This window comes from Raphanus sativus, chromosome 5 (assembly GCF_000801105.2).
Source record: "Raphanus sativus cultivar WK10039 chromosome 5, ASM80110v3, whole genome shotgun sequence".
Lineage (NCBI taxonomy): Eukaryota > Viridiplantae > Streptophyta > Magnoliopsida > Brassicales > Brassicaceae > Raphanus > Raphanus sativus.
Window position 1 is genome coordinate 16732040 of NC_079515.1, and position 19635 is coordinate 16751674.

The following is a 19635-nucleotide window of genomic DNA, read 5'->3' on the forward strand; positions in this document are numbered from 1 at the left end:
GGCCACCTAGTTTATTATTATATTCTCTTTGTATTATTTTTTTATCTCTTTTGTTTAGGTTTGTCTGTTTATATTGCATGTGCCCGAGAATGACTTGTGATGCGCCGAGAATGACTTGTGATGCAAGCTTTCCTCGTTTTCCATTTGTATAAAACAACTAACATATTTTATGAACAATTTTCCGAGAGTGAGAGATTTGGTTTAATACGCGCCTACTTCAGTCCATAAGCCTCATTCTTGTCCTCACCGGTTTATCAATATTAGACCAAAAAAAACGGTTGATCAATAATGTATGGTAGGTTGGCCAAAATATTTGGATTCGGAAAATCAAACCAAACCTGAAAAAGTAATATTAAACTCAAAGGGAAACTTGTCAAATATCCAAACATAATCAAAATTTTAATACCCAAATAACTGAAATCGTCAATATCCGAACATAAATATTCCAGACATCCAAAAAATATCTGAATCATAATTATAATATTTAAATATATTAGTTAAATCTGAAATAAAAAGTATCAAAGTATCTGAAATATCCAAAATTATTTAAAATAGTTAAAAATAAACATTTGAAAATAACCAAAAATACTCAACATATAAATACCCTAAATACCTACTAAATTCCATTCAGATATTCACAACTAACCAATTTTGTTGTTGTTTTAGATATTTGGTCATACAATATACAAACTCATATGTTGCATTGTTTTTTATTTATAGATTTTGAGAATTTTAAAGTATATTACTAATTTAATTTTTAACATACTTTAATTGGGTGCCCCAAGTCCAAGGATTCGAACCAAATTCAAACCAACATTTACAAAAATCAGAATGAGATTTAAATATCTTGCCCCAAAAATCCAAATGAGATTTAAATGATGTTTAAAGGTTCATAGACATGAATGCAATCAATAAGTCTTTAGTGTGTAGTTTTGATCTCTTGGTAAGAAAGAGCACTACTTTGTAATCTAGTTAGAGCTTGGTCAGAATATATTTATAAGGATGATACTTGACAAGTTTGTGGATATGATCGCAGAGGAAGATAGATAAGTTTTAAGAGTTTAAAGAAGATTGGGAAGAATTTCAATACTGAAGTGCGGAATAGAAAGGAATATAGAAATCCTGATTTTCTTTTGCATCAAGATATTGATCAGACTGGTTCTTGCTTTAGTAAACATGTTTTCGACAATCTCAATGGATATGATCCAAGTGGCTTCTGTTATGCTTAGGTAACTCCACAAAATCTAGTTACATATTTATAGATGAAATATCAGACAAATTGGGGATTTCCGTTTAAATATCAAGTAATTCGGGTTCTTCAGATAAAATATCGAACCATTTAGATAATTTATAACATTTTGAATAAAAATATTCAGGTAATTCGATTTAAAGATAATATTTTAGGATATGTTTATTTAGATATTAAATATAATCAATATTTGAAAGTATAGTTATTATTTTAAAAATCCAGGTACCTATTTTTTTCTAGGTTCGATTTAAATTTTTCGGTTCCAGAAATTTATGATATGCTTGGTTATTTATAAAATTTACAATCTTGGTCATTGGTTTTTCAATTAACTATGGTTAAGTTCGCGAATCTGAATAAATATGTTCAAACCTATCTAATCTATTAAAAGGGAAATACATTTTGTACTTAACCCTAAATTTTCCTCAATATTTACGAGTTATTGCCATCGGTATTAATACACAGTCATTTTGTCTAATACTAAAATCATGACTTATAATTGTCCACCTTACTTTTTTAAACTCGAAGCAAAAGCCCATTTTAAAAAACAAACGCCCAATTGAAACATGCTATCTCGGTGAAACCCAGTCCAACATTAATTCATTGATACAGACACTATTTCTAATCTAACGCATACAATTTTTCTTTTTGAAAAATACACATACAAAATTTAGGTGTCTATTATAAGTCAATTAGTAACTACATACTTATACTTTTCATTATTTATTAGTAACAAATTTAGGTATCTATTTAATAAATTTAGAATACAATATTATTTGAAATCTATATATTTTTATTATTTATTAGTAATATCTAACAATTAAAAACCACATAAAAGAGTTATTTACGTAATAAATAATTGAAATATAAATTAGTATGTAAATATATTATTTTATTTATATTTCATATAAATAATATCCCAATGGAAATCGAATATGATAAATGTTAGAAAATATAAAGTATATAACAACAAATTTTAGATAGAATATCTAACATTTTGTTTCATATATTAAATTTTTGGTTCATGAAAAACTATATAAAATATATTTGTGCAGACGGACAAATCATATTTTACAAATCTTAATGAAACAGTTAAAAATTCAAAATTAAAATAAAATTACCCAATATAAATTATAAAATTATTGTGTTTAGAAATTTCATGATAAAAAGTTATTTAATAATTTAAATTATAAAAATATATAATAACATTTATATAAAATCATTATTTATTTATAAATATGTAAAAAACACACATAACATTTAAACTAGAACGCCTTAATACCACTAAAATAGTAGTTTTACTCTTTTTAATTATTCAGGTAAATATAATAAATATACAGTTAGCAATATGGTCTTTCGGATACCCGTTTTCAAGTATGGATCATTTTTTCAGGTATTATTATCTTTTGAGTTTTGAAATTAGGCTCTGTTCGAGTATTATAAATTTTTTTGGTGACTTTTGAGTCGGATCTTCTTGATCAGAGTGAATTCAATTTTGATGTATTGAACTTATAAAATTAAAATCAAAACCCGCACGGGTTTGCGGGTCAAAACTCTAGTATATTTTATATAGAAATTCATTTTACATAATATTCAATATAAAAATAAACCCGCACTTTCTAAGCGCAGGTCAATATCTAATTGTTTATTAAGTTTTCAGCAAACACAAATAACCGAAGCCCAATCGGGTTAACTCAACAACACGATATATAGAAAGTTGTGCATAATTTACTAAATAAATAATATCAATATTTCTTCTTCTTTATCGTCAATGAATCGTATTATCTAGGGTGGTAAGAGTAAAAAAAAGGCTTGAACACGATAAACAAAGGTTGGTTCTTCAAAGTTGCTAATTAACATAATCTCGACATGTGTCAATAAATTTTAAAAATAATTTAAGCAGGTAATCCAAACTTGAATCGAATCCGTAAAGATTCAAACTCAATTCAAACAAAAATTTATAGATTCTCAAACGGAGCTGAAATATTTAAAACCCGAAAATCCAACTCTAATAAGCTCGAACAAAACCAGAATGGGTACTAAATGCCAACTCCTTGATTTTAAATCGAAAAAATTAAATCAGAATTATCTCGCATTTCAAAATGCGGGTAAAAATCTAGACTTATATATCTGAAATAACTGAACCAAAAATCAAATATGTATCCCAATATATAAAGTTATTAATATATACATATAACATAATTATATATATATATATAATTTTAAAATATGTAAGTTTCTAAAATATTTTTAAAACTAAATTATTATAAAGTATTTGAACTGTCCGAAAGTATCCAAGAGTATCGAGTTATATTATCCAAAATATCGACAATATCCAATTTTTTTATCTAAATCATCATAATTATTCGATATCTTATCTAAAGTACCAGATATTTAATGAGTTATTTGAACTATCCGAACTAACCAAACTAAAATCGGAACCGTATAAGAACCAATTTTTGGATATTTTTCGGTTGTTAGTTTTACTATCCGGACCGAACCAAACCTGAAACTCCCCGAACCAAAATAGTTATCTAGTAAATGGATTTTTTAGCCCCCTATTCGAACTATCCAATACTCCAAATAAGCAAACCGAACTGGACCAATACCTGAAATACCTAAGTCTAGGATTCAACATTAAAAATTCATGTAATATTAAATTGATGTTTTTTAAAACTTAACATGATGAAAATATAATACTACTCTAAAAATTATCAAACTAATTAATAAATATTTACACATCAATCATGTACAAATATTTACCAACATAAAAAGTCATGGAATTTTAAAATTTTGTTTTCTAAAAAATTTGACCTATCTAAGTGTTCCAAATATCTATATCTTATAAATTCAGATAATACAATTTTAAAAAAAGAAAATATTTACAACTGCGAATTTGTAGGCATCAACATAAGTAATTTACAATGATTTTATAAATTATTTTTTCATAGTTATCTATACTATTATTTGCGAAGTGATTTTTCGCAACGGAGCTAGCTCTTACGTTAAAAGTTAGACTAGCTAAATACGATGCTACCTTTAATGATTTTATATATAATTTATTATATATCGTTTATACCCTTAATGAATAAACATATAAATTATCCATAAAATAAAAAGGAATTTTAGTTTTATGATTATGAAACTGATTCAAATTAATAATGATAGAATTATCCAAAATTTAAAAATACATTTTAAAATAAAAAATTAGATTGATTAATATTGTTTATATCCTTAATGGTTCAATGTATAAATTACCTACAAAATAAACATGATTTTTTTATTACGTAAGTAAATAAAATTAGTAATGATAAGAATTATCCAAAATTTAAAAATATATTTTGAAATAAAAAATTTAGAGTGGTTAATATCATTTATACCTTTAAAGAATAAAACATAAATTAACCACAAAATAAAAAACGAATTTTAATTTTTTTGATTAGATAAATTATTAAAATTAATATTAATAATAATTATCCAAAATATAAAAATATATATTAAAATAAAAAGAACTTATATTAATCATATTATTTTAATAAAAATATATATTATTTTTATTTCAATCTAACACTAAATGTATTGATCCAACTATTAAATTTTGTAAGTAAAATTTTTATTGTTTATGTTTAAATTGTATAGATGAGCAAAATATATGTAATAGAAAATATAAATAATAGAAAATATGAGCAAAATATAAATAAAAATAAGTGTATAAAAATATAAGATTTTCTAGTAATTTATTATTATATCTTGGAAAAACCACCTATTTCCACACTAAAACTATCATATAGTAATAAATGTATACAATCTTTCAACCTCAGCCTAATTATACATCAATTAAGTATAACAACCTAGTTTCATATACGATAAAAGTTCGAACCCCGTTTCTCCTAAACTTCGAACGACGATTAATACCAACAAATAGCGATTTAAAGTTGTTCAAAATTACTAAAAAGTCAAACTTTGTAAAAAAAGAGTAATATAAATTAAGACTATGTATAAATAAAATAAAGGGGGGGGGGCGGAGGTTCCATCCACATCAGTCGGTAAATAAAGTCAAACTTTGTAAAAAAAGAGTAATATAAATTAAGACTATGTATAAATAAAATAAAGGGGGGGGGAGGTTCCATCCACATCAGTCGGTTAATATTTTAATCATCGGACACACAATGTGCCTCATGCGATGTTTGTAAGATTCAATATATAAAGCGAAAGAGAATCGGTTTCGTAAATGATGTGGGACGAGAGGGACCATTTTTTCTTTAATAAAGAAAAAGAAAAATGCCACGTTAAAAAGTTTTTAATCATCTTCTTCTTCCCCAATTCGAAAACAACTAAACTCTCAACAACCCATTCGTCTCTCTCGTTATCGATCCATCGTGATGATTTGAATTACAGGAGAGGAGGCTACCATGCAGTGAGAGTGGGCGATGCTTTCAAGAATGGATCTTATGTGATTCGGAGTAAGCTTGGTTTTGGGACAATTCGGTAAGCCAGCTTGTCTTCTTGAGAGTTTGTTAATCAGAGATTCAGTTTAGGGTTTTAGAAGAAAATAATCCCCTTTGTAAGGATTGAGCTAGCCTCTTGGATTGCTGTAGAATAAGAATGTTGAAATGTGGAAGCTTTATTGTTACTACAAGTTTTGTCTACTAATTCTTTTGTGGATGTGGATTTTGATTTATCAGAGATTCAATTTAAGGTTTTAGAGAAGGAAGTTCCTTTTTTATTAGGATTTTGAGCTAATGTGTTTTGAATTTGCTAATGCAAATTTTTGAATTTGAATTTGCTAATGCAAAACCTGTTTCAAGATTTTTTTTTATATCTCGGGGGGGGGGGGGGCTGAGGTTCCATCCACATCAGTCGGTAAATAAAGTCAAACTTTGTAAAAAAAGAGTAATATAAATTAAGACTATGTATAAATAAAATAAAGGGGGGGGGGAGGTTCCATCCACATCAGTCGGTTAATATTTTAATCATCGGACACACAATGTGCCTCATGCGATGTTTGTAAGATTCAATATATAAAGCGAAAGAGAATCGGTTTCGTAAACGATGTGGGACGAGAGGGACCATTTTTTCTTTAATAAAGAAAAAGAAAAATGCCACGTTAAAAAGTTTTTAATCATCTTCTTCTTCCCCAATTCGAAAACAACTAAACTCTCAACAACCCATTCGTCTCTCTCGTTATCGATCCATCGTGATGATTTGAATTACAGGAGAGGAGGCTACCATGCAGTGAGAGTGGGGCGATGCTTTCAAGAATGGATCTTATGTGATTCGGAGTAAGCTTGGTTTTGGGACAATTCGGTAAGCCAGCTTGTCTTCTTGAGAGTTTGTTAATCAGAGATTCAGTTTAGGGTTTTAGAAGAAAATAATCCCCTTTGTAAGGATTGAGCTAGCCTCTTGGATTGCTGTAGAATAAGAATGTTGAAATGTGGAAGCTTTATTGTTACTACAAGTTTTGTCTACTAATTCTTTTGTGGATGTGGATTTTGATTTATCAGAGATTCAATTTAAGGTTTTAGAGAAGGAAGTTCCTTTTTTATTAGGATTTTGAGCTAATGTGTTTTGAATTTGCTAATGCAAATTTTTGAATTTGAATTTGCTAATGCAAAACCTGTTTCAAGATTTTTTTTTTTATCTCGGCCATGGCTGCCTCAGTGTAGTGTTGTGTGCTCTTCAAAGCTACAAACAATGAACGAAAGCAAGATTTAAATGTACATCCACATGATAAAAGAGAGAATCCCAAAACATAAAGCTTGTGAACTTGTAACTACAAGAGCTTCTTCAACATTCTTAATCTACAGCAATCCAACAGGCTAGCTCAATCCTAAAAAAAAAGGAACTTCCTTCTCTAAAACCTTTAAAAGGAACTTCCTTCTTCATAGTGTTTATAAAGAACAATATGAAGAAGACGGAGAGACATGATTTTGAAATTTTTTGAATTTTCTAATGCAATAATATGCTTTGATGTCTTCATCATGCATGGCATTCATTACACGTTAACCATAAAAATGAGCTTATAAAGAGAAAATGAAGAAAAAGAGAGACATGATTTCGAATTTTTGAATTTGCTAATGCAAAATATTAGATGTGCTTTTCTTGTACAGTTTTTGGAGAAGAACAAAAATGAAGAAATTTGCAAAGCAATGATAATGAAAAAGATGATGAGTTTGGTGGAGACTTAACTAGTTTGGTTTAAGTCTAAGAGATATAACCCATCCAATTTGTAGGTTCAATTAATTTATTTTTGTTTGGAATTCAAATTATACATTATTATTTTTTTCTCAAGTTCAATTCAGTTTGATATGTTAGTTTATCTTTATTAATCCGATTATGTTAATACATCTAAAACAATGAGAGATGTTGATATATGAGTTCTTGTACTCCTTTTTATAAAGAAATTGTGTGGAATAAAATTGAAGATGCGTGAAGAAACATATCGATTTCCAAGATCAGATTGTTGTGACACATGTGATGCTCCACAATTTGTGAAAGAAAAAAAGATTCCTCTAATAATTGAATATATGGATGTTGTACCATTCTTAAAATTAGTTTTGCTGATGTTAAAAATAGTTTTGTTGTAACATTTAATATAATTTTCAATCTAATTGGGTTTTGATAAACTAGATTTTTAAGAATGTATGACTGAAAGAATCGAACAATCTTATGTTTTACCTCATCATGGAACACTTACTTTAGACTAATAGTAGTTCTGGTTTACTTGAATAGCCATTCAATTTATTCTTTTAAAAGTATTCTATATTTATGGTGACTGTAAGTTCCATTATTTAAATATAATCATATATGTTATGCATATATAAGTAGACTATCATAATTATTAATATCCGCGTAGTAATTCAACATGAGGTGATCCTATTACTGGAATAGCGTCAGGTACACCTGTTACATTATATTCATGATTGTATATTTTCTACTGTTAGTATTTTGACATAGGTCATAAACTGTAATTTTGTAAATATATCATTTATGAGTTGTGAATCTAAGAGATGGGAATTTTATTGTCCATATCATTTAGTATTCCTTACCATTTATAGTTAACTATCAAAATAATTTAGTTAAATCTTAAAATTTATAAGGTTGCCTCATAATTAAATAACTTATGAAAAAGAAACATAGTGTTTGAATAGGGAGTGTTTAAAAAGCAGGTGAAACATTAAGTATGAGAACCATATTTAAATTATCATTGACAGAAAAGTGACATATTAGTGGTATACTGGCATATTAATGGTTCTCATATCTATGAAAAGTGAATAGACTACCTAATCTCCACAAGAGGAGTAGAACATGTATTTCTCTTATTACTTAATTATTTCATTTGATTATATGTTTAGTATTTGAAAATTTTTACTTAACTTTCTTACATACATATAATGCTACATGCATAATTTTAGTTTTAGATTTTTATACAAAATGTATATAGTTTAGTTACTAGTAAAACACCAATATTAGTGCTTCTTGCTTCCGTGTGAGGTTATTCACATGCAATCTTTTTGTAGCATTTATATAAGCAAAAAGTTTTTTTTCTGTAACGTGACTTTATATCTATATATTTTAAGAAATGTTTTGTGTGATGATCGGTTTAACTATTTCTTTGATCTTTCATATCCAAAACAAGTAGTAAATGAGGAGATTGTAACAAGAAGGATGGAATGAGTTTAAAAACAGAGAAAATTCAGCAGAAGATGTAGTCACAGACAGAAACAATATATAAGAAAGATTCTGATATAACAATTTGTCAGTTTAGAAACTGTACATACATGGAAAACAGAAGAGCCCTGGGAGCTAAAAAATATATGAATAGACAAGAAGCTAAGTAAGCTCAATAGGACATTAACTCTATTTACAATGCAGAGGACTCGACTCAATGGGACATAAAAAGCTACCTAACAGTCTTCTTGCTAACACACACACTCCTATGCCTTAAGTAAGTGTGAAGTAACAAGACCACTTAACCTACCAAAAGAATCAGATTTTGATTCCACCAATTTATAAGCATCTGTATATTTGTTTTTTTCTTTTTACTTTTTATATATGTATGCTATTCTTTGTACATGAAGCTTGGTACTACTGGTTCACCGAGAAAACCCTTGCTTCCGAGGTAAAACCATGCATATATATATATAAGGACAGAAGCACGACCCCTGAAACTTCCAATGTCCTTAGCTTTAAAATCCGCTTTCCCGAGAGCAACCTTTATTCACATTTTCATTGAGCAAGACTATTTACAACCTGCAACAACATCAGTATGGTGAGATTAAAAAAATTTGGTAAGTAATGAAACATAAAGAGGCATCTGTAAGCAGCAAGCTTTACCTCTAATATGTAATAATAAATAATGCACAAAGCTTAAACAGAGTAGCCTTTCCGCTGACCCGTTAACTTGTTTCTCTTTCATGCAGTCTTTAAGAATTATTAACTGGAATCCGATGACTAAATGTAATTCTGAGTATCTATAATCATCATCCCATCCCATCCCATCCCAAGCCAATTTAAATCTTTGGATTAACAATTACTACTTACGCTAACTGAGTTTTTTTCACCCTGCTGTTTGATCAGAACCGCTACTCTGCATATACTGAGGAGCCTGGACAATAATAATATGGGACTGCGTTGACGGTCCTGCTATAGCTGAAGGATAAGGAGATTGAATATGACTCCCTGGAACTGAATAGCCCTGTACCGCTGTATAACCGTGACCAATGGTGATATTCTGACTCAAATGCACGTACTGATAGCCTGGTGGCGAGTTAACTGCCCCGGGTACTCCATAAACTTGAAGATATTGTTGCCCAGTGTAAGGACCATATAAGCCCTAAAACACCATGAAGAGAAAGACATGTGGGTTCAATTATTTTCGTTTTGGTTTGGAATTTAAATCTGACAATTTTGGTTCAATTCGGTTTTGATGTGTTAGTATAAGTTATTTTGAATTAACACAGTTTACTAGATTTGATCCGCGCTTTTAAAGCGCGGATTTATTTTCTTTTATTTTTTTTTTAATTGACAAATATTTAATAAATATCATATTTTCATATATTTGTTTTTTTATAAAAGACTTAAGCTTTTTATCTTTTTTTATCGTGTTTCATTTTAAATGAGTATAGGCCTGATCACAATATCCGGACCCGAAGAACCAACCCAAAACCGACCCAAAAATCAGGCTACCGAAACCGATCAGACTCGGGGTAAATATCCGAATGAATTCTAAATTGCTATATCCGAAGAACCGATCTGAACCCGATCCAAACCGAGAACCAAATAAGTACCAGAAGATACCCGAAATGTGAATATATATCTAAAAATATATGTTATAATAATATTTATAATTATTTTAATATTTTAAATTAATATCATAAGTTAACTATAGTAGTTATTTTTAGTACTTTTGAGTATTTTTGGATAAAATATGATAGTTTGGATAAAAGTTTACCCAAAAAAACTGTATAGAATGGATATTTTTGGTTACTTTCGGTTACTTTTGAGTAATTTGGATACAAAAATTTGAACCGAATCGGATACTTTGGTTACTCTGAGTATAAATAACCGAACCCGTTTTAGATATTTTGGTTATTTGGTTATTTTTCAGGTTCTTATGCATGAGAACCGAACCCACCCGGACCTGGAAAGATCCAACTCGAACCCGATTCGAAAAAATAAAAATTGAATCTGATTTGTTAATCGGCCCAAATGGCCCAAAAGAGATGATGTGGGTAATGGGCTGGATTTAAAAAAAATGACCCAATATAGATGTGTTATTAATATTACTTGATTGCCCTTAATGAAATATGCAATAGTATTAAAGAAAGGAGTATTTTTAGTAAAAAAGCCAATAGGATCCTGCTTTAATAGTATAGACTAGATTTTGACCCGCGCTTTCAAAGCGCGGGTTTAGTTTCCGTTTAAATTTTGTTTAAACAAATTGTTTTAGTAAATATAATATTTTCATATATTTGTGTTTTATTTTATAGATTTTTTTAATTATTTTCTTTATCATTTTCATTTAAAATGAAACATTTATGTTCACAAAATATAAATTTATTTTTTTATCATCACAATTGTATGACACTAATAAATAAGGGTATATTATGTTGTTAATATTTTCGTAAAGAGATTTTGTATAAGTTAAACAATTAACAATTGTGTTTATTATTTAAAAAATAAATAAAAAAAAATATATATATATATATATATATATATATATATATATATATATATATTTTTTTTTTTTTTGAAATGAAAATATTTTATAAATGGTTTAATCATATTTAGAAAGAAAAAAACTATTGTTAATATTTTTTGTATTTATCAACTATTGTTAATATTTTTTAAAGAGATTTTGTATAATTTAATCAGTTAACAATTTGGTTTATTATTTTTAATAAATATATATTTTTTAAATAAAAAATGCAAAACTTTTATAAATGGTTTAATTATATTTAGAAAGGAAAAAACAAAATAATTTTCTGTTTATGTTGGTTTATTATACAAAATTAGTAAGAATACTTGATTAATACAAAAAAATTGAAGTTGGATATATTGGCCACATAAAATAATTTACCGACCAAATAGGTGGTAAGAGACACGACACATCTATTTTTAAACAAAAAGAAACAGAAAAGGAAAAAAAAAGCTTTGTCGACGATTTCAATCATCCCCACCATGCCGATTGACGATTCAGAAAGCAACATCAAAACCAGTAAAATCTTTACCGATACCTTGAAGATCTTCAACGATGATGGTAGCAGATCGATCGACGCTTCTTTCCCCATCCATGGCGATTGACGATTCAGAAATCAATTGAAGGTTCAGAAATCAAAATCAAAACCAATAAAAACTGTAACGATGGCTTGAAGATCTTCGACGATGACGGTAGCAAATCGGGTTTGGAAACAAAATCAAACCACGAAGTTTGAAACTCGTTAGATCCAGGAAAGACTTCTCATATTCCTCACTCTTAAGGTTATTTTTCCAAACTTTTGTTCTTCAGATTATATAGATCGTTTTCGATGAAGATTTACAGAAATATTTGGTATCTGTTTTGAATGTCAGATCCGAAGGCTTCAGTGAGAAAAATGTTAAGTGATATTTGGGTTTCAATTTGGCGATTGCAGAAATCTTTGGCCGATTTGTGATCAGAATTGAAAGACAATTAAACGGTAAATATAATTTAAAGTTTTTAATCATTTGTTAAAAGTTAATCTCGGAGTTTTATTCACCAAATATATTCATGTAACATTTGTTCTGGTTTTTGTTTCCGGTGAGATTGGAATGGTTTCTAAGAATCCGACGAAGAATCCGACGAAGTTCTGAAGCGGAACATGTCATTCTTCACTGGTAAATAACATAATCTTAAAATCTGTGATAAGTTACTTCCTCGTATTTTTTCTTCTTTTACATCAATATTTTTTTTTGTCGACTCTTTTACATAAATATAAAAGTGTACTTTCCATACAAATAAACAAATGATTAGTTTAGATTTAATCACATTGGGATATACATGACAAACTTTAGGTTGGTTTACTTTTGGAAGCCATTAACTAATATCTGTTACAATTCTTTTGGTGGTCATGCAGTTAAAAGTTTAAAGACACATGTTTGTGCAGCTGAAGGACCATGAGACAAATACATAACGCCAAAGCAATACGAACCAATAAGTTAGTGCATTTTAGAGGTTCAAATTGTTTAGATTAGATTGCGAACTGATAATAGTAGTTAGGATAAAACCGGAGCTGTTTGATGAATGTTGAATGAAGTGTGGTGTTTTTTTATCTGTTTGAAAGACTTTTTGAATCGTTCAAATTCTTAAAATAACCTTATTCTTGGAAACTTGTTTGAATCAAATTGTTTTGCTTAATACTAAATAAAGATCAGTATCAAATAGGAAGTAGTATAAGATAATAGAGAAACAAATACAAAACGAACATCAAAGATTATCGAATATCTCTCTGAATACCACATTCATTGTTTGACGTTGAGGCTTGCCTTCACCGTCGACAATCAAAATCTTCAATCCTTTCTTAGAAGTCACTCTAGAAATAGCCACATACAGCTGCCCATGAGAGAAAACAGGTCTCGGTAGAAACAAACCAACCTCTGAAAGTGATTGATCTTGGCTTTTATTGATTGTTATAGCAAATGCCACAGCAATAGGTAATTGTCTCCTCCTCATCTTGAACGGCATTTTTTTATCTGAAGGTGTTATTGAGAGTCTAGGAAGATAAACAGTGTGACCGACTTTCTCCCCTGTAATGACTTTTGCCTGTATCATGAAGTCATACATTTCAGTAATCTGGAGTCTAGTACCGTTCATTAGTCCCCCAATAGGATCAATGTTTCTAAGCAACATCACAGGACACCCTATCTTCAATCTGAGACTATGGTTAGGTAAACCTGATGCCTTGATTTTGTTCAGAAAATCTGGAGTAAGAGCTTGGTCATTCTTTGAAAACTTGTCTGAAGAATCTATAGAATCAGAACTCAAATAGAACCTTTCCTCACCTGCATTGACCAACGAAAAACATAACAATATAACAAACACATAGTTCATTTAGAAGTCAGTAATCTAAAGAAAAACATATCCACAAACGAACCTGGCAGCTTGTCCAACATGTGCTGATTAATCATGTTCACATCTTCGTTAGTAGGACAAAGTATTGCTCTTTCTTGAAAGAACTTAGGTACTCTATTCTGCAGTAAAGAAACAGCATCCCCATACACTGCTCTGCTTATAGAATCTATTGGATCATCAGCATCAAGAATCAGAAACTCATCTGGAATAGTGATTAGAGCTTCACCATCGTTTCCACTGCCAATTTTTCCATCTCCAACATCTAAAATCCACTGCGAAAACTCTTGTAATTCTTTTGCCCCTTCAGGTGTGAGATCATCTGACAACAGTCTCATGTTCTTTGTGAGCTCTAAAACTTTAACATGCTTCCAAAGATAAGAAGAATTAAGTGCCTCCATAACTATTTCCGGTCTTCCAGCTCCATGAATAACTGGCAGTACTTGTCCAAAATCTCCACCAAAGACAACTACTTTTCCGGCAAATGGTAGGTTTTCTTTGTTTCCAATGATATCTGCCATGCTTCTATCCAAAGATTCAAAACAGTGCTTACTCATCATTGGAGCTTCATCCCAGATGATAAGCGAGGCTGCTTTCACCAAGTCCGCCTGATCAGTTCCTGGTACCAGATTGCAATAAGAAAACTCATCTGGGTTTATAGGAATTCCGAATCTGGAATGTGCGGTTCTTCCTCCTGGTAGCAATAGAGAAGAAATTCCACTTGAAGCCACATTCAGACAGATTTCACCCCTCATTCTGATAGCAGCAGAAAGCAGCTTCCACAAGAAGGTTTTTCCAGTTCCACCAAACCCATAAACAAAAAACACACCTCCTTTCTTATTAAAAACAGCATCGGTAATCTCATCATAGATTTTCCTTTGCTCATCAGTGAGTTTTGGAAAGTCACGATCATGATCGGCTCTTAACTCCTCCCGGTTGTAACTGAGCTCATCCAAAATCAGCACGTTTTCATTTATGATGTCTGGGATTGGCTGTGGCATAGACGTCCAGTTCGCCAAAGAAGTTCCATTACTTTTTAAAATCTTTTCGATCTCTATAAGTGCTGCTTCTTTTTTTTCTTCATCCGACAAACAAAGATCTGCGTGTGTCACATGTTAATTTCCCGTTAAGTGGTGTTATAGTAATAGAATCCACACAATCAGACTCAAATAAATAACATATATTACCTGGTCGATGCAGTTGCTGCCTTCGTTTATATTGAATGTCCTCAGAAAGGAATTCCCAAGTATTCTCCCACACCTCTTCAGGCTTTGACAAAGTACCCGACATTAACATGATCACAAATGCATGGCGCATGTATGATCCCGAACCAGTAAAACTTTTCCTCACAAGCTCATCAATATATTCTTGATCATCTTCAAGTAGCCCTCTTGCAAAACATGTCTCTTTATATGTTTCATAAACAACACTGTTGAAAGTCCTTATGTCCTTATCCTCAAACGGACCTTTAACAATGTTTAGCAAGACACGCATGTAGAAAGCTTCTTCGATCTTACGTGGTGCATAATTGATTCTACCAATACTAAATCCTCTCTTTCTATCATGAAACTTCTTATCCTTTTTATTCCAAGTAAACATTGTTGGAATCTCAGCTAAAGTCAGAGTCCGAGCAACTTCACTAACCTTATTCAATTCGAACCAGCCCATAAACATAGTATTTTCAATGAGTTTTCGGCTGGTCACTTCTTCGAATGTATCATCATCCTTAAAACCAATGATCTGTTTTCCTGGTAGGTGAAATTGTATTCTCTCAACTGGAGTTGATCTATAATGTATTGGGAACTGAAAGATCCTCCAACCACCTTCACTTGCAGATACATATCTGTAAAAACAATTATAGTCATAGATGTAAACTTTTAAAAATCAAAAAATCGAAATATAAGCAATAACAGAGTCGAATAAATTTGCACCTGCAGTTGAAAAAGTCTTTGATCTCATTTTTACTCTCCTCTTTTGAAGCTGCATTTGTCGCAGTCTCAGAATTAGCCGCATTGCTTTCTGAAAAACATTAAAGCAAATCTGTTAGAAGTGAGCAGACTATGTCATACAAAAAAATACATGCCACAACAGTTAAATCTATACTATTAATGCAAGTAGTCACCTGCTGGTACAGAACTATTTTCTTTGGACGAACCATTATCTGGAGGTTCAACAGCAACAGTAACACGATCCTGCCCTTTATTAATATACTTGAATAAGTATTTTACAGCACCATTCTGATTGCACCATTCCACATTAATGTGAGCTCGATAACGAAGAGACAACTCCTTATTATAAGGTATGACATTGGTGTTGTCACACTTGAATCCTTTTTCTCTATAAATCCATTCCCCTCTTTCCTTCTTCTATAAACTGGAAATCCTTCCTTGTTCACATATGTTTTTTCAACATGGGGCTTAGGATACTGCTTCGAACATTGCCCATTCTCCATGCATGGAGAGTTCAAATTAACAGCTCCACAAGGACCATGGATCATCATGTCCTTAACCACTTCGTAAAGCTCTGGCTCTTTTTCTTTATCAGGAATTTCTGCGGAGATGATTCTGTCAATGTCATCGTTTGTTCTAATCTTAGAATTAGGATGCATGAATAAAAGAATGTGTGCATGGGGTAGGCCACGTTTCTGGAACTCAATCGTATACATTGCTGCCAAAAAAAAATTAGAGGAATAAATTACATACCAAAAACAGGAATACTCAATTCGTACTGAATAACTAACCCGAAGATGTCTTCCCCAAAAGTTGTTTATCTGTTAAATCTGCCATAAGAGATTCCAATTTGATTTTAAAGATTCTTCCCAGAATCTCTGGCCTATCTTCAGCAGTAAGATTTCTGGGTTGTAGATGCCTGGTGATCTCCGGCCATTTAGGATTGCAAGTAAATGTTATAAAGTACTCAGGAAACCCAAAATATTTACAGATAGCCATGGCATCTAAATACATATTCTTCATGTATCTTGCTCCTCCCGTAAAGGATGCTGGTAGCAAAAATCGACTTCCTTGCTCATGCATATCTGTTTTGCCCGAGTTTTCAGCTTGTTGAATAGAGTCATAGCTGTCTGATCTGAGACTTTTCTGGTTCATTCTAAGATAAAACAGCCTGTTCGCCTCAATTGTAGTATAACCATCGACCAAAAATTGCTGAAACAATCTTCTCGAATGGAGTAGTGTATGACACTCATTCTCTCTTTCTTGTAAACGAAACGCATACCATTGTCTCATGCTGAGTGCCTTCCTCTTTAGCTTTGCTGTTGCGTCCGTTTCCCTCTTTTGAATACCAAGTCTGAACCCATCTTCACCATATGTAAAGATAAGAGGATATTGAAGAGCCAGATAAGCAGGGTGAATTTCGCTAATCCTCTTAAGCCATCCCGTCTGTTTCTCTTGCAACACAATATCCCTTTTATCCATGTCCAAATTGAAATCTCCAGGAATTAGTGCAGCAACTTCAGAGGCAGTAGGAGTATCATATGTTCTTCCATCTTTCTCTCGACTACTAATGATACGCATGTGAAATGTCTGATCAGGATTAGTGTCAAAACGATCACGTGCTGATCTAAATTGATGGACATAGGGGTTGCACTCATCTAGCATTTCCATTAACGCCTGTATAACCTTTTTCCTAAGTTCATCTTTCCTTGCTTTTTCAGTTGACTTCTTGTATTTCCTGAGAAAAATATAAACACGAGCTCGTCCAGATTAGTTCAAACTCTTTTAGCTTCGAAAATCATAGCTCAAACTGGTTAAAATATGAATAAAAATTACCCGATAATACCAGATCGATTGGCTATCTCATTTTCTGTGTCAACAATATAAAGCTGACCAAACTTGGGTTCTCCCTTTGGTGGCTTTAGACTACCCATCAGATGGTAGTTCTCTCCTTGAAGCTGAAACATCTGAGGGCCAATACCTTTTTTAGCAGAGCGGTCCACTTTCCCACCAAGAGATGTAAATGAGAAAACCATGTTGATGACTCTAATATTCTCACGAAAATATCTACTCATTTCATCATTCTCTGTCAAAAATCTTTTCAATATGGCGGGGGATTCTTTTAACAGTGGCAGCTGAACGTGACCTTGCCCACAACACATTGAAAATATAGGTTTCTTGGCATATCTCTTCCGGTTTAGGCGCTCACCAAACCACATGATAGCCCCACAATGCTCACATTTATGTGTTGCATCACCTTCGTCGATGTATACTGCCTCTGGAAAAAGATATGAACAAAACCTTATGTTAAATTATAGGCAAGCACAGTCAATTTGTTCTTATAAACGTAAAAATAGAAATTTATCATACTGTTTTTTCCCCTTGGAAGAAGTTTTCCTTGTGGAGGGTCCAACTGAGTCTGATTCTTTAGACATAGTGGCAAAATTCAAATTTGATTCAGACTCCGTGTCACTTTCTTCACTGCTGCAATCATAATCCTGTTCTCCACACACTTCATATGCACCTTTTATTTTAAAATTTTCATGAGACATTCTTTCGCTAGTTGCTATATCTATACTATTAAAGAACATTAAACTATCCATAGGATTAGTGGGTGTTAATTACCCTCGTAATCATGAAATGTAGATTCATCATTTTCTTCACTCGAGTACCCATCACCATGAAGGCCAACTCCTTCTGTTTCTGTTGCTATAAAACAAAGCATAAAGGATATATACATTGCGCAAAACTGTGTCAAAATAAACAGTGAATTCAATAAGCCCTTTATAACATAAACAACATACCATAAACTGTTTTTGATTTTTTTCCCGAGGCAACAGCTATTCCTTTTCCTTTTTCTGAAAACAAACAAATTTTATAAATTATGCATATATAATTTAGGTAACTTCCGAATGTTCTCAGAAAAATAAACATAACAACACATATAGTAATCACCTTTAGCTGTTAATCTGGACTTAGATGATTGAAATGTAGGAGTTGGAACCTCTTGTTGTGTCTGTGTCCTTAAAGAAGGAAATACATCAGTCGTATCAGATAGAGGTATTGACCTTGTCGGATCAAAACTTGGTTGTGTGTCCAGGTTAGAACGGGCTGTTACATGAGAATATAAATGTAAGAACACAATAAACGAAAAGAGCAAGACAACACGTAGACAGGGACTAATTGAATGTCAGAGGAATTACATGAAAAAGAACTGTTCTTTCTTAGCCTCTTAGTAGATGCACACAGGTTTCCTTTTTGTTGGTCATCTGTTTTAGTTCCAGTAGGCGTAGTCGTTGAATGAATAATTGTATTCGCTCTAGTTCTCTCATAATGCGTTGGAGTGAGATCAGATTGTTGTGTCTGTGTGGTTGGAGAAGGAACTTGATTGGTAATATCAAATAACATTATTAGTTCTCCTTCGTTGGAATTGGTTGTTCTCTTCCTCTTGTAATTAGAACGTTGAGCTACTGAGTGTGAACTTAACGAAATGGGTGGTATCTGTGAGTTAGCTTGGGCTTAAGACAATTAAAAAAGATTAGTAATGCCCAACAATACAATCTCAAGTTTCTCTTATTTTTGAGGATAAATTAGACTTACATAAAATGTTATCAGTTGTTTTTGACTTCTTAGGTGATCTCTGTAATCTTGTATTTTCCTTAGAAACAGGGCTTGTCACAGTATTGATTGTGCTTGTAGTGGAAATGTTGTTTGCTTGTGCTTTGTCAATTCCGAATTTGATTACATGAAAACAAAACGCAACAGTTCATTCCTGAACACCAATCCAATAACCATATAAACTTAGAGAAAGGACAACTTACACAAGATTGCGGAATTGTCCTTGTTACCAA

At 31.4% G+C, this 19635-nt stretch overlaps 1 protein-coding gene and 1 long non-coding RNA gene across 2 annotated transcripts; one reads left to right on the top strand and one right to left on the bottom strand.

Annotated features, from left to right (window-relative positions):
• The first annotated feature begins 11816 nt into the window (after positions 1–11816).
• On the top strand, positions 11817–13021 carry LOC108860378 (uncharacterized). The gene is made up of 3 exons (XR_008946363.1): positions 11817–12229; positions 12320–12604; positions 12844–13021. It is a non-coding gene; the product is annotated as an uncharacterized LOC108860378 (long non-coding RNA).
• Positions 13022–13193: 172 nt separating this feature from the next.
• On the bottom strand, positions 13194–18039 carry LOC108860377 (uncharacterized). Its single transcript, XM_018634265.2, is given in 8 exon segments — positions 13194–13768; positions 13861–14934; positions 15023–15709; positions 15765–15831; positions 15968–16167; positions 16170–16502; positions 16576–17522; positions 17621–18039. Coding segments are annotated over 8 exon segments (4266 nt in total). The 5' UTR covers positions 18004–18039.
• Positions 18040–19635: the final 1596 nt, after the last annotated feature.